General features: G+C 36.2%; 2 protein-coding genes across 2 annotated transcripts; both read left to right on the forward strand.

Annotated features, from left to right (window-relative positions):
* The first annotated feature begins 6,195 nt into the window (after window positions 1–6,195).
* Window positions 6,196–9,914, forward strand: LOC113346020 (MDIS1-interacting receptor like kinase 2-like). The gene is made up of 2 exons (XM_026589636.1): window positions 6,196–8,978; window positions 9,093–9,914. The coding sequence occupies exons 1-2, from the start codon at window positions 7,694–7,696 to the stop codon at window positions 9,395–9,397; spliced, it is 1,590 nt and encodes a 529-aa protein (XP_026445421.1). The 5' UTR covers window positions 6,196–7,693; the 3' UTR covers window positions 9,398–9,914.
* A 1,255-nt stretch (window positions 9,915–11,169) lies between these two features.
* On the forward strand, window positions 11,170–13,817 carry LOC113346011. Its single transcript, XM_026589631.1, has 7 exons — window positions 11,170–11,439; window positions 11,830–12,161; window positions 12,291–12,505; window positions 12,587–12,620; window positions 12,711–12,779; window positions 12,858–12,914; window positions 13,484–13,817. Exons 1-7 carry the CDS (start codon window positions 11,170–11,172, stop codon window positions 13,815–13,817), a joined length of 1,311 nt encoding a protein of 436 aa, XP_026445416.1.
* Window positions 13,818–22,456: the final 8,639 nt, after the last annotated feature.

The raw sequence follows: 22,456 nt of genomic DNA on the forward strand, positions 1-22,456 counted from the left end.
TAAACATGCCTATCAAATTATGCATATTTCTTATATTTCTTATAATCAATTGAAAGATAATTTTAGAAATTTTTAAACAAACACAAAACAGTACCTAATAGGTGTGGCATTCAATTAGTGTTAATAACCTATCAATCTTACAAAATTAATCTTAATTGAAAAGGAAAATGAAAACTAGGGTTTAAGGTTAAAATGGTTTACCTTTAGAGATTGAGTTGTTAAAACACCTTCAAATCAATTGCAACTTTGGAAAAAGTTTGTTTTGCTTAGAGCGGCTAAGCATTAACCGTCCCTGGATTTCTCTGGCACAAACCGCAAGAGTCAGGCCTTTCCCAGGCTGAGGTGTAAAGGTGTTTGGAAAGTGGTCGGGAATTCCCACTAGACCCGGTCTAACTACTGTTTTTTTCCGACAAAATTATGCCCAACAGCATATCCCGGACGATACATATTAAATCACTACAACAAACAACAATGTTCGTGACATTATATTCTCAAAACCCATAAATGTGTTATAAATATTATGCATTTGTGATATTTCTTGTATCGCACATATATAGGGTTAGCTGAGTACAATGATAATGTTAATATATTAATTTGTGGCTCTCGTATAGGTGTAGGAAATAGTATTCGTGTTAATAAAAAATTTAAAAATAAATAAGTACTTTTTTCAACGTTATTAAATGTGAAAAATAAAATAAAGTACTGATAAAATAAATATTAAATTAAACTATTATTTTTTACTATAACCGTTTTAAAGGAGGTGTAACCTTTTAATTCACCGGGATATCCTTTCTTAAAATCATTAACTAATCACCATGCTTAAAGGAAAAGAAAAACTAACTATTCACCTACGTGTAACCGTCTTAACTTGCCAAGGAAACTTTTCAAAGTCACGTTTTTTAATTTTTGGTTAACAAAAATCCAGCCCACAAATATTTGTTTCTATATATTTGTTTAGGAAAGATATTTCTCTTTCCATATATTTAGAGTAATTAACCCTAATATTGGCTTATCATCTTCTTCTTTTTTCTTCTTTCTTCTGGTTTTTCTTCTTCTAGACCTACATTTAATCAAAATCAGCCGTCACTACGAGCATTAGACAAGAGGATTAAACATAAAAAATACTCTCATGAGTAAGAAGTTAAATATTTAATTGATGTTAAAGTAGGTGTTCCTTATGCTTCAAAAAAGAAGAAGAAGTAGGTGATCCATCTATCTGTTACTTTAGATCAATCGAAATCATTATTTGTTTTATGGGATTTTCGTTTTTGTTTTTTCTACTGTCTGTAGGTGGAGTTTATTTTACTGGTAAGCAAAAGATCTTAATCTTCTTTGGAGAGAAGAGACAAGTTATTTGAGTATGATTGTCGAAGAGCCACAATTAGAACCGATTCCAGATTCTTCTAAGCAACAACAACTGTGAGGATGAGATCAAGAATTCGGTTGTCCAAAGCTAATACGCTTTAATTATGAAGAAATCACCAGATTTAGAATGTATAAATATTTAGTTCAACAAAGTTTGTATGTATTTGGTATTCCTTGTACAATTATTTTTTCCGACGGAAATGTACTATGTACAAAGTCAATTGCTTTGTTTGTATGTTTAAATTCTATTTTTTGTTAACTGGAAATTATATCATCATTTTCTGATCTATGTTCAGCATACAGTGTCTGCTCATGACCTTTGATAACTATTGATTATTCAGAATTTTTTATCGAAGATTTGTTAATTAAGAACAACAAATTGTAAATTTTCAGAATTCTCCGTAATGCATTATCATAAAAATAAAATGTCATATTAATTAAAAAATAATAAAATAATAAAAGTTTAATTTTTATGACAAAAATGAGTAATTTATCAATAAATGGAAAAATAGACTTTTCTGACGCATAAATTGATTTTGTGATAGAAAAGTATGCTACAAAAAACCCTCGGCATAAGTGACGCTTTTGGCGTCGGTCGGATTATTTGCAACACCTTCTTTTATAACGCATTGACTGACAGCAAAAAAACGTCACAAAAATAATTTTGTGACGCAAAATAAAATATTTTCGACGATATTTTCCATTGTAAAAACCATGTTTTGTTGTAGTGAATGTGGTTGTATCTGCCTAGCTAGCCAGGCAAGTCTAATGGCTTTATGGGATTGTACATACAGATATACAAGCAATATGAGATGTTGTTTGTTGGACCGTATTTCATGTTAAATATAGAGAGCAGATTGCTTTTCCCATAGCAGTGAAACACCTGAAAATTTAAACAAAACCCTTGAAATTTGTTGGAATATTTTCAACGCCGCTAACCAAAGGGGGTCCTAGGGGGCATCGCCCCCCAGGCTGTGGTCGACCTGGTGGGGGTTTCAAGGGGGCAACGCCTCCGGAAGAATTTTTTGAACTGAAGGTTTTATTTGGCCGATAAAAGCCTGTTCGAAAATTTCGAATCTAAAAGACACCATTGATGTCTGTTGATGAAGGAACCTGACGTTTCGTGAATAGAAACCTGTTGGCGAATAAAAAAAAAAACCTATTCCCAACAGGTGCAAAACCCTTTATAAATAGCTTCTCCCAGTTTCGTTTAACATATAAGAAAAATCAATCTGTTTTCTCTGTTTCAAAAAGCATCATCAGAAATCAGAAATCTCATTGTGTGTTCTTGATTGAATCAAGGGGTACAAACCTTGAATTCAGTTTTCGTTGCAGGGCTTTCATTGTATCCTGAAGGCAATATTTCGCATACCTGTTGTAATCGCCAATTGTTATTGGGAGGGTAGAAATATTTGTCTAAAAGAAATTTATACAAGCCTTGAAAGTTTTGGAGTGCAACAATTTTTTCTCTGTGTCATTCATCCTTTGTGAAACCCATTTTTTTTCCAACAAAATTGAGTTAATCTTGTAGACATGAAGAAGAGAAGAGCAAAGCTAGGACAAGACAGAGCTGAGATGCAGTCTCTTACTGTGGTAGGACAGCAAAACCGTTATAAGCTTAGTTGACCATGAAGCTCTTATGTTATCATACATATTAATGAAAATAGATAAAATCAAACCTATTCCAACTCGAACTAGTTCCTCAACTCCGCCAAATTAAATTCGCAGCAGCAATGGCGCAGTCCTCCAAATGGTGGTGGTAAAAGAAAACAGCTACCAGGTGCAGAATATTGATCCCGGCATGGAGCAACACACTCCTGCGTATCCTTGCATTTTAGATTCAGCACATGACAATCATGTGGCGGGGATACATCTGCATTCACATAAATATAAATATTCTTAAAACCCATGTATAAATAAACACACAATCAAATTATGCTAATAATAAACAGAATATAAGATGAAATACAAGCTAAAAAAAAACCCAACCATTAGTTACTTTACCGGCACTGGCAAATGTGGAAACCAAAATAAAACCGATGAAAACAATGAGAGAGAATTTTTTGACAGAAGCCATAGCTTAGCTTTTTAGAATTGGAATGGCTGTAGATTTTTTTATGTTCTTTTCCTAGTATTTGTAAACAGACACGATTACAAACCAACTCAAGTGATACCTGCGAAAAAAACAGAATAATAAGAAAACACAATATACATTGTTGATAATGAAGAACGGACAAAGTAAGAGCGATGATTTTAGACGATTCATATTCGATCAATGTTACACAATGAACATTGAACATACGCAGGTTCCATTGAACTTTGAAGCATGAAAATCGCAGATTACCAATTGTCACTCTCATTTTTCTAGCATTCATGTGGATCATCCTCATTTTGAGGCAGACATTATATGCTTTAAACCCAAATTCCAGGTCTCAATTGATAACCAAATCCACTACCATGGTTAGCATGAATAAATACCACAGATTTCCCCTGTTAATGTAAGTCAAACTGCACAGAATTCCGAACAATCAACTAAAGTTCTGCTGCACCCTAGCTAAGTAAGCTTCCTACTTTAGCTATTGGACAAGAATCTAGGGATCAAAGTTTCATATTGAATTGGCATATTTATCTAGCATCTAGTGCACTCTTGTAGAAAAAAAGAAAAGGTTGAATAGGCATCTGCTGTAAGTGGTTGTAAGTCAAAAAGTTTTGAGGTACCTGAAACCGTTTTTAGCTTGTGATCTTTGTAGATTTCAAATTCTTCTTTATATGTCGTGGAAGAATTTGCAGCGGGAATTTGCGGTTAAAAACTTATGTATGGTTGTTTACTTCTCTGTTGTCATTTGAGCTCTGAATGGAAGTAAATTATATCATATACAAAATACTAATCACTTTCTCTTTCGAAGTTAAAAACGAACTGTAAACAGGAGGACTGCTTACATAAGATAGTTTTCCAACTACCAAACTAGGAGGCTAAGGTTCGCAGCATTGAGTTGCAATATTAGCACACTTCTCTGACATACAGTTTTGAGTACCATGAACATCCTTATATTCCGGGGAAAAAAATAACTTAGAAAGCAAAAGTTGGCAATCAGAGATCAGATTCTTAAATGGTCACTTTCACGCATATCTTTTTCAACCAACGTACAAACTGCGGAAGCAGGGGCGGAGCCAATCTATTGCAAAGGTGTATACTTGCACCTCTGTCTAGCTGGCTCCAAAGCCCATTTTATGCCTTATAAGAAATTTTTTTCTTTTCTTTACGAACAAGTCTGTTTTTGTATTTTTGCACCCCTAAAACTTTTGATTGCACTCATAACAATTTTTTACACCCCTTCCCATGATTCTTGGTTCCGCCACTTGCGTGGAAGTTTGAAAGTTTTGATGTATGCTAAATATCCTGCTTGTGGACAAGCATAAGTAAGTTATGATAAGATCCTAGTTACACTCATCCACAAGACATGGTAACTGTAGTATTGCCGATAGTTTTTAAGTTGACTCCAAATGAAGTCTTTCACCAGACAACAATATAAGTAAACCCTGTCGGCCGTCATCAGTGGTGGGGCCAAAAATTTTGGTAAGGTGGGGTAACATGTAAAAGAACATTACCGCAAGGCATAGAGGGGGAGGTCATAAGCGTCTATACCGTAAAATAGATTTTCGAAGAAATGAAAAAGACATATCTGATAGAATCGTAACCATAGAATACGATCCCACGGAAAATGGATCATTTGTCCAAATATTTTCAAAATATGGTGAAATGGACACCAAAAAAATAGCCAGGATGAAACAGGATTCATCCTGACTTAAACTTAAAAAATAGCAATGATGAAACTGGATGCATCCTGATGTAAATTAAAAATAAAAAAAATATTTGAAAATGGGTAGGATATAACTGTTTACATCCTGACTATTTTTTAATTTTTGTCCATTTAAACAGTATCAAAATCTAAATATCCTTTCCACCCAGGAATTATTGATTTTGACCTTTTTAACCAATTTTGTGAAACAACTTGGACCTCTACTGGTCTTGTCATTTTAAAATTTGTGACTATATGGTTTTCCGAATGGTCATTTTCCAGCTGGGTTGCACAGACGCGGACACGACGCGGACGCGGACACTACAAAATTCTCAAAAAACTAGGACACGGACACGTATATACATATTTTATTTATATATTATTTATATGCCGATCCTAAAAATTAGAAAATGGTGCTACATGTTATAAATTTCAAAAGAAAATAAGATATCGTTTGTTTATACACGTCGAATGTCAAACAATCAGTCACTATTAAACACATGGCACAATCAAAATGTATTCTTAAAAAACACATGCCCCACTAAGGGTATACGTAACGTCATTTCCAATTACAAAACCCTAATAATAACCTAAATTGTTGATCTAAACGATGTCTTTCTTTATTTGGTTAATAACAGTAAAAATAAAGGAAGAAGTTTAAATGAAAATGAAAAAAAAAATGCGTTGGACACGCGTCATCGGTGCGTCCAAACCAGACGCGCGTAGGATGCGCAAATTAGTGTATCGGACACGCATCGTGTCAGCGTCCCACACGCGTCCAGTGTCCGACGCGAATCGGATGCGGATACTGCTCAAGAAATGGAGCGTCCGTGCAACCCAGTTTTCCAGCAAATGACGTACAAAAAGGTGAAGTCTAAAACAAACTTTGTAAAGATTTTTATAGGATTATCCAGACTCCGTGTGTATGGACAACCACAAACCAAGATAAGATCCAATCATAACTATGTTGTTATATATATAGTACACCCCCTTAGAAGACTTGATTCATCTTCCATTTGTCTTTCAATTTCCAAAAATATTGTTACAACTAATATTGGTTTTGTTTTTGGTTTCACTGTACAATGTTGGTGTTTTTTCTTTTGATTCATCGTCTTCATTAATTCATCGAAAACACTTGAATCCAGTAGGAGAAGAAATAGAGTCTCTTTTGAAATGGAAGTCAACCCTTGGTAACCAAACTCAGTCTTTCCTCCGTTCTTGGAGGAGAAGTTCCACTGCCAATACAACAAATCCATGTAAATGGCGCGGTCTCTCTTGTAACAATCAAGGAAGTGTCACTGTATTGAATTTGACTAGTTCAAATTTACAAGGTACGCTTCAGAATTTAAACTTATCATCTTTCGCCCACTGCGTTCATCTTGATTTGAGCGACAACCAACTCTTCGGGTCCATCCCATCTCAGATTGGTAACCTTACAAAACTTACCTACCTTAATCTTTCTATGAATATATTTTCTGAACATATTCCAGAAGAAATTAGATTTCTCACAAGTCTGAGTTTGTTAGACATTTCTGGAAATCAAATTAGTGGCTCAATCCCTACTTCTATATCTAATCTGAGCAAACTACACTTTTTATACCTTTACCGAAACCAACTTTCTGGAGACATCCCTCAGGATATCGGAAAGTTAAGGTCCCTTACTGATTTTTCATTGTCCACAAACAATCTTACAGGTCTAATCCCCGTATCTTTATGTAATATGAGCAACCTAAACAACCTGTATCTGTTTGAAAATAAACTATCTGGTCACATTCCTCCCGAAATCCGAAGATTAACATCTCTTACCAAACTTGAATTGTCTACAAACAATCTGGTTGGTCCAATCCCTACTTCGATATGTAACCTTCGCAACTTAAAATTTTTGTATCTTTTTCAAAATCAACTATCTGGTACCATTCCTCAAGAAATCGGAAAGTTAACGTCTCTTACAGACCTTGTATTGTCTACAAACAATCTGGTTGGTCCAATCCCTACTTCTATATGTAACCTCAACAACCTAGAAACTCTAGACCTTCATATAAATAAACTTTCTGGTCAAATTCCTTGGGAAATCGGAAGATTAACATCTCTTGCTGGCCTTGAATTGTCTATAAACAATCTGGTTGGTCAAATCCCTACTTCGATATGTAACCTTAGCATCCTAAGCATTCTGCACCTTGTTGAAAATAAATTATCTGGTCGAATTCCTCGGGAAATCGGAAGATTAACATCTCTTACCAAACTTGTATTGTCTACAAACAATCTGGTTGGTCCAATCCCTACTTCTTTATGTAATATTAGGAACCTAAAAAGATTAGGCCTCTCAACTTTCTGGAACCATTCCTCAAGAAATCGGAGAACTAAGTTCTATTACAGACTTAGATTTGTCGGCAAACTTTCTCACTGGTCCAATCCCTTCTTCTATATGCAATCTTAGGAACCTTAATGTTTTGGACCTTCACCAAAATCAACTCTCTGGTGCCATTCCTCGTGACATTGGAAGACTAAGATCTCTTGTTCAATTTATTATGCATACAAACAATCTCAATGGTGATATCCCCACCTGTTTATGCAATTTGAGCGATGGAATGTTACCCACCCTGCAATACCTCTATCTATTCGGGAATCAGCTTACTGGACCAATACCCAAACAACTTGGAGAATGTTCAAATTTGCTCGAATTGGATTTGGGTAGAAACCGTTTGAACGGAAGCATTCCAGTTGGGATTGGAAATTTGATTTCGTTACAAATCGAATTGGATCTCAGTCATAATGAGTTGAGTGGAGAAATACCATCAGATTTTGGAAAACTAAACAAACTGGAAAAACTAAATTTGTCCCACAACAAGCTTTCAGGTCCGATTCCTTCTTCATTTGTTGAAATGCTTAGCTTGACCAGTGTCGATATTTCATACAATGAATTGATTGGTCCTATTCCAAACATCAAGGCCTTTAATGATGCTCCCTTCAATGCATTGAAGAACAACAGTTGCTTATGTGGTAATCACTTTGGAGGTTTTAAGCCATGTAAATCGTCCGTTATCAACAGAAGAAATAAAGCCAAACCAAGACTTGTTGTGATGATTCTAGTTCCTCTGTTTGGTTCCTTGTTTCTTTTGTTCACATTTTTTGCTATCTATTTTTGCTTGCGAAAAAGATTAGTCATAAGAAATCTCGAGCAGGCAGATCAACCAACAACTGTAAACACAAAAAGAAACATATTCTCGGTAGAGAATTATGATGGGAAGCTGGTGTTTGAAGAAATAATTGAAGCAACGGAAAACTTTGATACCAAATATTGCATTGGGGCGGGAGGATATGGGAGCGTCTTCAAGGCGAAGCTATCGACAGGTCAGGTTGTTGCTGTGAAGAAGCTTCACTCGTCAGATGAAGATTCCGAAACACTTGATCTTAAATCTTTTGAAAGCGAAGTTCAAGCATTGACTGAAATCCGGCATAAGAACATTGTAAAACTCTTTGGTTTCTGCTCCAGCATAGAGCGACAAATCTCATTCTTGATTTATGAGTTTGTAGAGAGGGGGAGTTTGAAAAAGATTTTATGCGATGCGGAACAGGCGGTAGAGTTCGATTGGATAAAGAGGCTAAGATTCATCAAGGGAACAGCTGACGCGCTTGCTTACATGCACCATGATTGCATTCCAGCAATAGTTCATAGGGACATATCTAGCAACAATGTCTTATTGGATTTCGAATATGAAGCTCGTGTTTCCGATTTTGGTACCGCAAGGATTTTGAAGCCAGACTCATCCAATTGGACATCAGTTGCAGGCACATACGGATATGTTGCTCCAGGTACAATTCCTATGCCAGATTTAATATTTACTGATTTCTACTAGGATTTTGAATGTGAATAAGTTTCACATTAATTTCGTATTTTCTTCCGTTACTAACGAATTGTTGTTACAGAACTTGCCTATACAATGAAGGTAACCGAGAAATGTGATGTTTATAGCTTTGGAGTACTTCTGCTGGAAGTACTACACGGTAGACACCCATCTGAGATTATCACACTACTCTCTCTTGAGCTCCTTCAAACGTCGTCTTCAACTTCGAATGGTCTGGTAAAAAATACAATGCTGAAAGACATCTTAGACGAGTGCCTTGAAGCACCAACGGATGCCGTGAAGAAAGAGATAATGCACTTTGTAAAGGTTGGTCTCTCGTGCTTACGTGGTGATCCACACACTCGTCAAACAATGCAAGAAGCATAGGTGGAGTTATCACCAACGGATTTGCAATTATAGTTGCTTATGTTGATGATATGAACATAATAGGCACTCTTGATGAAATGAGAGAAACCACTAGCTATCTGAAATCTGAGTTTGAGATTAAAGATCTCGGGAAAACTCGGTTTTGTCTAGGAATTGAACTAGAACACCGAACCTCTGGAATATTAATCCACCAGTCTACATATGTCCATAAGATACTCAGGCAATTTAATATGGACACGGTGCACCCCGCTAGCACTCCCATGATCGGTCGAAGCTTAGATGTGAATAAGGATCCATTTCGTCCTAAGCAAGATGACGAAGAAGTATTAGGAGCTGAAACTCCTTAACTAAGTGCAATAGGCGCATTATTGTACTTAGCACAATGTACTCGACCAGACATTTCATTCTCAGTGAACTTGTTAGCTAGATATAGCTCTGCGCCAACGTAGCGTCATTGGAATGGTATAAAGAATGTATTTAGATACCTTAAAGGAACCATTGACATGGGTTTATTTTATCCCTATGAGGACAAAAGGAGGAATGCTAAGACAACTCCCTACACTGAAACCCCAAATAATGTTTTGGTTGGTTTTGCTGATGCTGGGTACCTTTCAGACCCACATAAAGCTCGATCCCAAACCGTTATATATTTACCATAGGAAACACAGCAATATCCTGGCGATCGACCAAGTAAACTCTTGTGGCTACCTCCACGAACCACTCAGAGATCATTTCCTTACATGAGGCATTTCGTGAGTGTATATGGTTAAAGTATATCATTACACATATTCGAGGGAAAAGTGGTTTGAATTCTACCACTAAAGAGGCGACATGCATTTATGAAGATAATGCAGCTTGTATTGAACAGATGAAGCAAGGATATATCAAGGGTGATAATACGAAACATATTTCACCAAAGTTCTTTTACAATCAGCAACAACAATGTCTCTTAAATATTAAAGTCAGCAAAGTACCGCCTGGTGAGAATGTGACAGACTTATTTACTAAGTCACTTTCTAAGTCCTTATTTGAAAAACACGTAAAAAGTATTGGACTAAGTAAATGAGACGACCCAAAATTATAATTTCTCGATTAATGTTTTCTTTTCCCACAGGGTTTTTCTATTCTAGGAATTTCTGAAGCAACAAGAGAAGTGGTCAGCTTTATGGAGCAACTTTACTAGGACTCAACACGTTGTACTCTTTTCCCTTCTTCAAGGTTTTGTCCCATCGGATTTTCCTTGTCAAGGTTTTAATGAGGCAACACATTTGGAGTTCCACTTTTGAACCGCACAAGGGGGAGTGTTATAGGGCCTACGGCCCATGGATGTGCGGTCCATTAGATAACTAGGGCTTTCTCCTCTTATGTATATAAAGAATATTATACCTATGTATTATGTCTTCTTCCTCTTTTATCAATTAAAAGTTCCCCTTTCTCTTTTCTCTTGGTTTACCTAATTATTACTCCACAAAAATGTACAATATTTGAGGGTAAAACTTGTTTTTATAATAAATTAACCCTTGCCACACCGTATCCATAAAAAGATGAGCTCTTGTTAAGTTCGACCCAAATATAAAGTGGTCCTAATAACCGTATCCATTAAATGAAATTTCATTGGGCCTGACGAACTCAACAAAGGAGATCCAGATCCATACGTTGAGCAAGTAGAAATTCTCTTCAAAAACCAAATCCCTAAATTCTCTTCTCAAAATCAAACTCCCCCGTAACCCGTGGACGGAGATTTCTTCTGTTGCTGCAAATTAATTATTAGAATGGCGAGAATCATCATGAAAGATGCTTCATCTTTAACCCCAGTGTTACTGGCATATACGAGGAAGACGCCTCTTAGAAATTACAGCAGTTCTTCATCCATCTTCAGCAACCCGCAATTGAAGAACAACATAAGCCATAGTCTAATTTATAAACAAGATCGACCTCTAAATCTTAAGTTGTTCTCTTCTCTCTCTGAGAATAATAAGGGACCATCCAGTTCCGATCAAATCATACGTGCTCAGGTGAAATCTGAAGATCTTCTTCACAAGGTATGTTCTTTCCTTAATTTTTCTGCTCGATTCTATCGATTGATGTTTAGGGTCCAACAAACACACATAATTTGAACATCTACTCATTCCAATTTTTCCACCTACTGTCTGCAATTTATTTTTCCATCCTTACTGTGCCCAAATCAAGCAGCCTTAGATGTATCTAGTTTGATTTATCAGAGATACTCTTGTGATGTCCTAGTGTTAAGCTTTCCTGTGTAGCCTACACCAGTAGATGTGAAACTCCAATTATATCTCCTCATATAGAGTTAAAGTGAGTGTTGAACACCAGAACTGCTTTGCAATAGTTATTAAGCTGTAATCAAGATCTGTATACAGCACGGAGATGATCAAATGCGATGTCTTATGTGTTTGTTAGGTGTTGTGCAGACACCAAGTGATTTTCCCTTCAAAATTGAAGATAAACCAGGAAAGCAAACGGTAACGTTGACTAGAGAATACCGGGGTGATGATATCAAAGTCATAGTTCACATGCCTGCGGGTCGTTCCTCTACTGTTGAAGGAGGTGATGAATACAAGGATAGTGTAAGTGATCCACAATCCAGCATTCGCCTAGTTGTATCTCGTACGAATCTTCTGGGGACTACTTTGGAGTACGGTGTCATTGCTTATCCAGATGACTTTTCGATAGACAGTTTCTGTATCAAGTACGAAAACGCTCCAGATGAAGAAAATATCTATTACAGAGGACCTGCCTATGCGTAAGTACTAGAATTATTGATTGCTAGGTTTGATATTATATATGTACTCCGATTTCTATCAGTTATTGCATTCCCTATATCTTCTAGCATTATTGGTTTCTTATTGTGCATCTTTTGTATTTCTTCAAGGAAACTGGATAAGAACTTGCAGAAAGAATTCCACAGACGTTTGAAGATCTTAGGGATTATACCCAGCACCACCAGATTATTACATGGGTACATGGCTAACAGGGACATGTGCTCGTCAGATTCAGCCAATTCGCCTCCTACTGATCAATCTACTCCTGAATCCATTGAAACAACAATTATTAATGATGAAGGGATTCCAGTCCACTATGTAGTTGGTAATACTATTTAATGTTTCAATTTGTGGAACCAATATATATATGTTTTGAATCTTACTGAATTTATTATGTTTTATGTAGAAGTTTATAGACAAAGAGGACATCCACTTGTCAGGTACATACTATTTATGAACTCATAGAATCTAAACACTTAAATGCTGCTCTTGTTATGAATTGGTGTTTTCTTGGTTTTTATAAATGGCAGTGCTGACGATATCCGCAACAGTAGAAAGAATCCCAAAGACTTCATTTGGATTCCTTATCCACATACTCGGTAGGTATTAATTATTTTTATTGGTATCACGATCATTGTTATTGAGTCAACTAAATTATTTAGTTCTTGTGCCAACAGTAGTGAGAAGCTATTGTGGATTGAAGTTCCTAGCGAAGGTTTCTTTGCTTCCCAAAGGTATACTATTGTTTTCACTCGCATTTACTATGTTTTCTATCCTAGTTGGCCAGATGAATATTATTAGTGATAGTATGGTGGTTAGTTTACTAGGCCTTGTTTGGTAAAATATATGATTACATAACCATAAATTGATAAATGATTTAGATATAATCATTTTTAAGATAATTTTTTCCAAACACTTTTTTTTTCAAATAATTGATTATCTTAGAATGCAGATCTCAAAAAGGAGATGAAAGAACAATGATTTAGAATTTTTTTAGTTTGTTGTTGTTTTTTTTATCTCTCTCTTGCTAGTGTAGAGAAAATAAAAAGAAAAAGTTCAATTTGAGATTTTTTAGAAAAAATAATCGATTATAATAAATTTTCAAAACAACTTTTTTCTGTCTATCGATAGTGGAGTTTTTCAGTTATGATTAAAATAAGCAATTATTATAATAGGTACCAAAGAAGTATAGAATCCATTATAATCTGTATAATGGATTATGAGCTGACAATCCGTTAAAATAATAGTTACAGAACAGCCCCAAAGAATACAAATTAACTAGTTTGTTCTTTAATCGTGGCAGTGAACTTCAAGAAGATGTTGAAAATGACCTTGATGTTGGATGTGAGGAAGATTTATTGTTCCTTGATGGTGAAGATAACAATCCTTATAGATGTTTACCTCCCAAAGATGCTTGGGATCCCCCTGTTTTCTCAGAAGAGATGGATAAGATATTGTATCCTGATCTGAAACATATGGAAGATGTGCCTGGTTATGGAAAGGCTTTGGAATATTCGAGAGTTGCCCTAAAAGCACACGATGATGAGATGGATAAGATAGTGTATCCTAATGGAAGTCCTCTTGTTGTTGAAATGAGTGATTTAGAACTTGAACATTATCAAGTATGGCATATGTAAATTTGAGATAATTGTTACCGACTCATGGTCATACTCACTTGAAAAGTGTTGTATGCCAAAATAATCAACCTAACCCCCTCAAAAACATAGATCTAACATGCAATTTCAGAGTGAACCCATTGGGGTTTACTCGGGTGTTCAGTTACGAAAATGATTTATATCACGGAGTTTTTCGAGTGAGATACAAGGGTGGGATTTATTTTAAACCACCGGACCAAGAGAGCACACCCTCACTCTCACTCGGTACACACCACCGGATCCAACCTGGAAGATTATTAAAAAAATAAAGGACCAATGTACTTGCTGGAGTGGGATGCGCTTGTTCCCTGTTAGCTCTAGCTTCTTTGGCTATTTTATCTACTAAACACAAAAAAGCTTTCTACTTAAGAATAAATTTCTACATACTTCGTAATTTTACTGCGACACTATAAAGGTATGCATGGCCGTCTTTTAGGTTACGATTAAGTCATATGGCATTCTAATCTAGCATCTAGATTGGTAGCTAGGACAATCTTTTAGGTCCCATGCCAGTTCTAATCTAGCATCTAGATGCGGTGAGTGTAAAAGTGAAAAGTAGATACTTACATGAAACAACAAAAAGTAGTATTAGGTTGGTCTCAATGGAACCACACGTCGAGCTGAAGGGAACATTGCAACCCATCTCAACCGTCGGATCAAAAGATAGAACAATTTGAGCCGAACCAAACAAACAAAAGTTGATTTCTCTGCGCTGTGGTATATTCAGAGAGAAGTAGTGTTAAAAAAAATACAACACTTTTTTTTTCTATTCTGCAACGTTTTGGCTAATCTAGCAGCCAAATCTAACCCATATGATTTAGTCAATCATATGGTGCCAATTTTGCTTTTAGATTAGACCCAACCTAATCTTCCCAATACACAATACCCTTACCTGTTTGGTAATCCTGGAACCAAATATTTTCTTTTCCATCCAAGTACAGGGTAGCCATGTGCACCTTCTGTTCATCATTCATTTGATGGAGAAAGAAGTATTTATTACACTTCCTAATCCAAGCTCTAGGATTGGTACCATCAAAACGAGGAAAGTCAATTTTAGGTCTGTAATTAGAAAACTGACCTTCACCCAACTGAGTAGTGTGAACAATTCGACGATGATGATTATCCTGTGGATAATTCTGAAGATGTAGGATGAATGAAGGATCTGGTATTTCACCATCATCACTACCATGATTAAACCCTGAAGAGAAAACTGGATTATCAAATGCAATTGGAACTTGTTGTCCATAGAAGATTGAAGAAGTTGAAATTTATTATCCATATTTGTCGTCAGTGTTTTCACATCCCCTTTGACAGATTGGAGTGATTGAACTTCTTCACGCAATTCCTGTAATTCCTGAGTGAATCGCTTCTGATTTTCATCCAACTTACTCAATCTAGTACCATCTGCCAATTTGAGTGCCAAGGAAAGACCTAATCTGATACCACTTGTAGTGATGTACACTACAATAGGAACTCATAGATCAATTTTACAGGATCTACTCAGCAAATTTGGGTAAAATATGTCTATTTTGTTTGTTTGGAAATAAATCGGCATGACGTTTGGTAAATTATAATTTAAAAAGCACAGTGCAATTAACAAACTGTAAATTTTGTTTGGTAAACTGGTATTTAAAAGTGTTGTTAATGTAGTTAATGACGAAAATAGACATATTTCAAAAATTAGTTTTAAAAAAATATTATTATAACTTTCGTCGGCAGCAGTGGAAGGTGACTTACTTTCGTCGATTTCTGGGGTTGTCAACCTTTGGTTGGATGGAAAATTCCCTAGTGACTTAGGCGAATACATTGCTAGCGCACCATTGACACATTTGCTTAAGCCGGGGGAGGGATTAGGCCCATTGCAGTTGGTACGGTGTGGCGTAGATTGGTTTCCAAAGTGGATGCTTTCGCTGTCGGTAAGGACATGACCTCCTATTTAGGGGACTACAAATTCGGTGTTGGTATACCTTGCGGAGGGGAAAGTATTTTACATGATGTAAATCGCGTTTTGGAGTTGAAAGGCCATTCAGACAAGATGTCAGTGTTGCTAATTTACTTTTCTAATTCCTTCAACATGGTGAGCAGATCTCAGCTCATCAAGGAAATCCGTCTTCATTGTCCAGGTATTTCTTGCTTGGTAGAATTTTGCTACTAAAATCGGCTAAGCTTTATTATGCCCAATATATTTTGTCATCTGCTCTTGGTGTGGAACAAGGTGATCCCCTCAGTCCCTTGTTGTTTGAATTGACACTTCACCCCTTAGTGAAGACTATTGATTCTCATTCCAACCTCGATTTACACGCCTGGTATGTTGATGATGGCACAATTGTTGGTGATACATTAGAGGTAGCTAATTAAGGCTTTGCGTATTATTGAAACTGAATGACCAAGTAGGGGGTTATACCTCAATATAACTAAAAAGAAAGTCTTTTGGCCTTTCCTTGATCCCAGAAGTATTACTAATGGTGTATTCCCCTCGGATATTGGTAGACCTTCTAAGGGTGTAAAACTTTTGGGTAGTATGATGAGTTTGGATATGGACTTTATTAGCGATATGTTGGTGAGAAGGGTGCACAAAACTGTTCAACTAATGGATGTGATCATGAAAAGGAGAGGGTACCCAAATATACCTAAAACCGAAACTTTTCCTACCTATAAGTCCTTTCTCCGAAAGTGATTGTCTACGGATACGAGATCGAGATAATACAACAAATCGTTTCACACTCTGTGTGATCGTCTATGGATACGAGATCGATACAATAAAACGACAAAGTGTGTTACTTGATAAAAAATTTCGGACTTAACCAAACACAATAGGATTCACTTATCAAGTAATATGATATTAATGTTTGTGTGATTTACTTTAATTATAATAAAACAATTATAATGCGAAATATAAAAGTAAATGACACAACAAGATTTTGTTAACGAGGAAACCGCAAATGCAGAAAAACCCCAGGACCTAGTCCATAATTGAATACTCTCAGGATGAAGCCGCTACACAAAATTACACTTAACTTCGTATGGTTGAGACCAAGTACATAGTATACCTAGTTCTGTCTGTATTTCCACGCCTCCGACCTTTGTTAAGTCACGTACTTGGAACAATCCCTTTGGTTCGTATTCCAAACAGTAAATGAACAAGAAATATGTCTGGTAACAACTCTATTCAACCAAGTGGTATGAGTCGGACAAAGGATATTCCGTTTATCTTAACATAAACTCCTTCTTAAGGTCTAGATCTATCTTATGTTTAATCACCCGAAGGTAATCAGTTAAGATTAAGCCAACAACACATTTAATCACAAGGAATCGTGTTTATGCCGATCTACTTCAATCACTCAATCAAATCTACCACAAGGATAAACCAATTATCAATGGGATCCTATTTTCCCAAACAAGTATTGTGCACACCAAAGACTATAAACCCAAGTCAGATCTTCAATATCTTCTTTGTCTTAAAATCTTCTTTGATCTTCAATAAACACCTGCACATAATCACTTAAATCTTCTTGTGATCAATCACGCACATAACGGAGTCTGTTAACAATGGATTATCACAAGATCATCTTTAGATCTACAAACAGTCTAAAGATCCCTGTCGAAACTCTGAACTAGTTTGTGTGAATCTTATATCAGAAGAGAAGATTATCAAACATAAACAACCTGGGTGCAATCATATTTTCAACCACTGTTAGTCAATCAAATCAATCTAAAACAAAGATAAACCGCAATTATCTAGTTTCCCACCAACGGGTCGTGCTAGAGATTCTCAATCCCAAAAAGACTTTAAAACAAGTGGCCATAAGAGATTTCACCAAATTAGATTACTCTCCTCTCAGATAGGCGGCTACACCAGTAACAATGACAAAAGAGGAAGTCAAATTGTTACGAAGGATTAGTTTGCTAGTATAGGCAAACTTCGGTATTTATAGACAAGGAAGTTTGGACACCAAGGAATTTCAAAACCGAAATTATTCTCAAGATATTCATAAATGCACATATTCGGTTTTCATAATTCCTGGAAATGCTCTGTCCAAAAATAAAAATCTGAATCTCTTGGAAAATATAATTAGTAAATGCACATTACCAATTCCATAAGTTTCCTTCCAAGATAAATTGATAACCTTAATTGAAAGATTCTTAACTTATATATGTTTCGATTCTGGGATTCTTTTCCCTTAGCCATTAAGGAATATTCTTTGAACAATTATAGAAATACGCATTCAGCACGTGTTCAAAGTTTGTCGACATCTTTACTTTGTAAGTTCTCTTTCACACTTACAATCTTGAAAACGATATATCACACTTCCAAACAAGTTTATAATTGGTTCATCTGACTTTTAAGAACTATGTGATTCGTGATGAGTGCCAAATATTGTATATATTTTTCCATTTTTATTGGCATTTAACTCATCTTTTATGCATTAATTCCACATTTTATCCATATTCTGTATTTTCATTGTTTTCAAGAATAAATATTTTTATTAATTAATTTTGCATTTTTAGGTAATAAATAAAGTTTGGGTGAATTGCGGAGCGGAAAAAAGCAGAAAAGTAGTGAAAAGCCGGGAGGAATTACGCAAGGAAGCCACGAAGAATGTTGTGCACAAGACCAAAAGGCTAGAAATGGGCTTGAAGAGGAAGAATTGTTCTTAAAGAAGATATGGGCTTGTCATACCCAAGGCCCAAAACCCTCACCCAAACCCATTTCCAAATTTCCAAACCCGCCTCCGTCTTCAGCCGTTGGATTGGATCCATCTCATCATCCAATGGTCGCTTCATCATCGTTCATCGAAATCGGAAGATCCTGTCTAACACTACATCACCTAACTCCATCTGGCGCCGTTAATTTCGTTGTGACAAGAATCTAACGGTCTATACAAGCTCCACTCCATCAAGTCGTTAGATTCAATTCAGATTTTATAATCCAGCAGCTTGAGTACCAAACTCTATACCCTTCACCCAAACACACCCTAACCTCCATCGGGTTCTTCTTCTCCAGCTTACCCTGCAGAGAACCAGAACCACCACCACCTGCTCTGTCCTGCCACCACCTTCCCCGACCAATTCAGCCATCACCTTCACCTCTGCCACCACCATACCACTATCACAATCACCACTGAGTCACCTATACCCATTACCCCTCTCTCTAGTCCCCTATTTGACTAATTTCTCACCACTGAAAACCCTAGGTGAGAAATCAGTTAAATGGATGAGACTAGAGACTGAAATTCAGAGCATGGAGAGGAGTAGGGAGGTCAGAGAAGGTATGGGTCGACATCAATTGGAAGAAATTGCATCAATTTAGGTGAGATTCAACAACCCTAATTTCAATTGAATTTTGGGGATTTGGGGAAAATTGGGTGTACGAACCCTAAACTGAAATTGGGTATAAGTTGAGTGCTGTGTGAGTGTAGGAGGCAATCCTGGATTAGACAGCTTCACCCAAGAGCACAGGAATAGCCAGTGTCTCTTTGGTTGTAATTCAGTTCATGTTTAGTGTTTATTTCAACTGTTTTGTGCATTTTAGTTTCAATTCCAGTTTTTATTCTAACTCTGTTTTACTTTCAGTTCATTATGTTGTTTTAATTTCAGTTTTATTTCATTGTTTCATGTTTCAATTATTGTGCTTTTGCAACTGTTGTAGTTCAGTTTATGTGTGTTGTGCAATGCTGAGATGAAACCATGAAGCCTTATGCAACTGCCATTGTCTTGATTGTATCTTATGTGATTTAAATGACTATGAGAGTTAGGAGCATCTAGGATTTAGGCTTTGTGTGGAGATTGATCCTTTAATTAGCCAACTAACACTAAGTTATTGGAGAACTCTAGGTGTTATCCTAATTAGTCCACCATTATGAATCCTGGGACAAATGTGGGCTGGAACTCACATCCCTGCCTAAAACCAAGGGAGCAAGAACAATACACTTTGTGCATTAGCTGAGAATTAATGGTGGAGACAAAGCTTAGGCTGTTTCTGTCATGTTATTTTTGTTTTACTATCTTTAGTTTCATTTCCCATGTCCCTGCCTTTGTCTCTTGGCCACTGTCTTTCTTTGTTACTTTGTTTTTGCCTTGTTTACTGCCTTGTCCCTGCCTTGGTTTGCTTCATTGTTACTTTGTTACTGCTTAGCTTAACTACCCTGTAAATATCTTCACTGTGTCACTGTTTTACTGCCACCATTTCTTGCTCACTGTCACTATCATTGCCTTGTTACAACTTAGTTAGGAGACTTCAATACACCCCTTGTCCCTGTGGAATGAACCTGTTCTTGCCCTCATGCTTCAACAGACCCTGTATACTTGCAGGTATAACAAGTAGGCCATCCTTTTCATCTTCACATATTTTCCAACACTATCTTTGGCCTACCAATTGGTCAAACCAAACATTCAGTCACACTCATGGGCTTGCGGTTCTACCAAAACAAGTTTCGGTTCTACTTACTTGTGAGTACTAAGCATAGTCACACTATCTTACCAAAGATATGGTTGACTAGGTACTAGAATCGGTTCCCCACATTTATATGGTATCTAACTCATATGTGTTGTACCCCTTCACAGGATTGGTACCCTTTTCTTCTGTAAATGTGTTGCACCCCAATCAAGGATTGGTTCCCCTTAGATGTACTGCACCCCATACAAAGATTGGTTCCCCTTCACCCCTTACAAGGATCGGTTCCCCTTCACCCCTTACTAGGATCGGTTCCCTTCACCCCTTACAAGGATCTGTTCCTTTCCCATGGCAGTCAATATCCGATCATACCAAGGTGATTACTTAAGATTGGTTTTACTAATAAAAGTTCTACCAATATAAAAGTCAGGCCATTGCGAATTAGTTCTACCAAGAACACAACAAGTTGTGAGCGGTTCTACTCTATCACACATATTGGTTGTTCCTAAGATATGCAATGAATAACAAAACCAATAACGCCCGGCAATTTTCTTTTCGGTTCACAAAACAAGTTTATGAACTTAATTCCTTAAAACACATGTAAGCATTGTTCCCTATGATGAAATCCTCACCTTAGACCCATACATAATCACAATAACATTCAAATGATTATGGAGATGTCTCATCTACAAAGTTTAATGGTTAAGCAATAAACCTTGTATTATATTCCTTAATACTATGTATATCTAGAGTTCAGACATGCTTCGCATTTATGTTTTCAATATGCACGACTTGAAAGATACGTTAGGGAATGAAACAGTTCAAGTCAAATATCACTAACCTGAAGTAGAAGGATGGTTGCTGTTGTTGTAGCTCCGTACTTCTCCACATATTCAAGACTTTGCAATACTTGTAATGTCTCATATCCTAATGTTTTTAAGCTAACCTGTACGAAGATTAACTCTAGTACATAATCAAGCTACTCTCAATATGAGTTTTGATTCACTAAAATATGACAACAAAACTTGACATATCAATGCCTGGTGGGTTCAACCGAGCAATTGCTCTAACAATCTCCCCCTTTGTCAATTTTAGTGAAAAAACTCTTACATTATATGGATAAACAAATTACATATCCACTTGACTCCTGATTCAACAATACATAAAACCTGCTTACATTCAGTCCTTGAAAATGTCGTTGTTGACATTATAATAACAAAGCAAATACTCCCCCTAAGAAATATAGGTAGATATTCAATCCGCACGGCTTTGATATACCAATCAATATGACATGTTACTCCCCCTTAGTCTGTGCTTTCACTCTTTCGTTAGATAATAACTTTCAAGCACCAATGTTCTTTTCCCTAGTGATACCAATCAATATAAATATCAATGCCAGTATCACCTGTTTACTCCATATATTTCTCCTCTTTTTTGTCACAAAAATGACAAAGAAACGAAAAAATAAAGGAAAACACGTAAAGAATCTTACAAATCTCAGGAATAGACTTGCAAACCTGTAGAGTTAGGCACAAGGGTTCCACACATCGCGTTCTGATAACCACTATCAAAACCGAAACTACAAGTAGTTTTATTTATGTTACCAAGGAAACAATTTCCCGAAACATTTTTTTCAATTTATTTTCGCAAACAAAAAACAACTAATCAAATTAGCTCCTTTGCTAAACCGATTTTTCAAGAAAAACCACTTATTTGATAAGACCAAAATAAAGTATAAAACTCCATCTTTCTCATCAGGTTGTAATTATCCACAACTTAGACCTTTCAATTTCAAACAAACCAAATACTAGGTTAGCTAACTAGCATTTCTTTGTTTAGGCATTCGATTAGACTTGAATAACCAAAACCTCTCTTTGATAAGAAAAATTAAGATCAAAATTAACTTAGTTTCTTATCCGGAATGGACTAAACAACTCGTCCAGTACACAAATTATTTCGTTAATCCATAAATAATTCATACAAACCAATATAAATCAACTTCCAAAAATTTTCACCTCAACCGGAAGCAATTGAATCAACATAAGACATTATAAGCACCGTAATTGCATCGTAATTTTGCAAGCCTAAACCAGTGATACACTACCAAAGCAAAATACCAAAGGTTTTTCTTAAACGGAACCAATTTAATTATCACACACATTAATTGTACCGCACTTTTGTAAGTCTAAACCATCGATACCAAACAAAATTAAGAAAACCATGGTTT

Source organism: Papaver somniferum, unplaced genomic scaffold (assembly GCF_003573695.1).
Source record: "Papaver somniferum cultivar HN1 unplaced genomic scaffold, ASM357369v1 unplaced-scaffold_85, whole genome shotgun sequence".
In the NCBI taxonomy this organism is placed as follows: domain Eukaryota; kingdom Viridiplantae; phylum Streptophyta; class Magnoliopsida; order Ranunculales; family Papaveraceae; genus Papaver; species Papaver somniferum.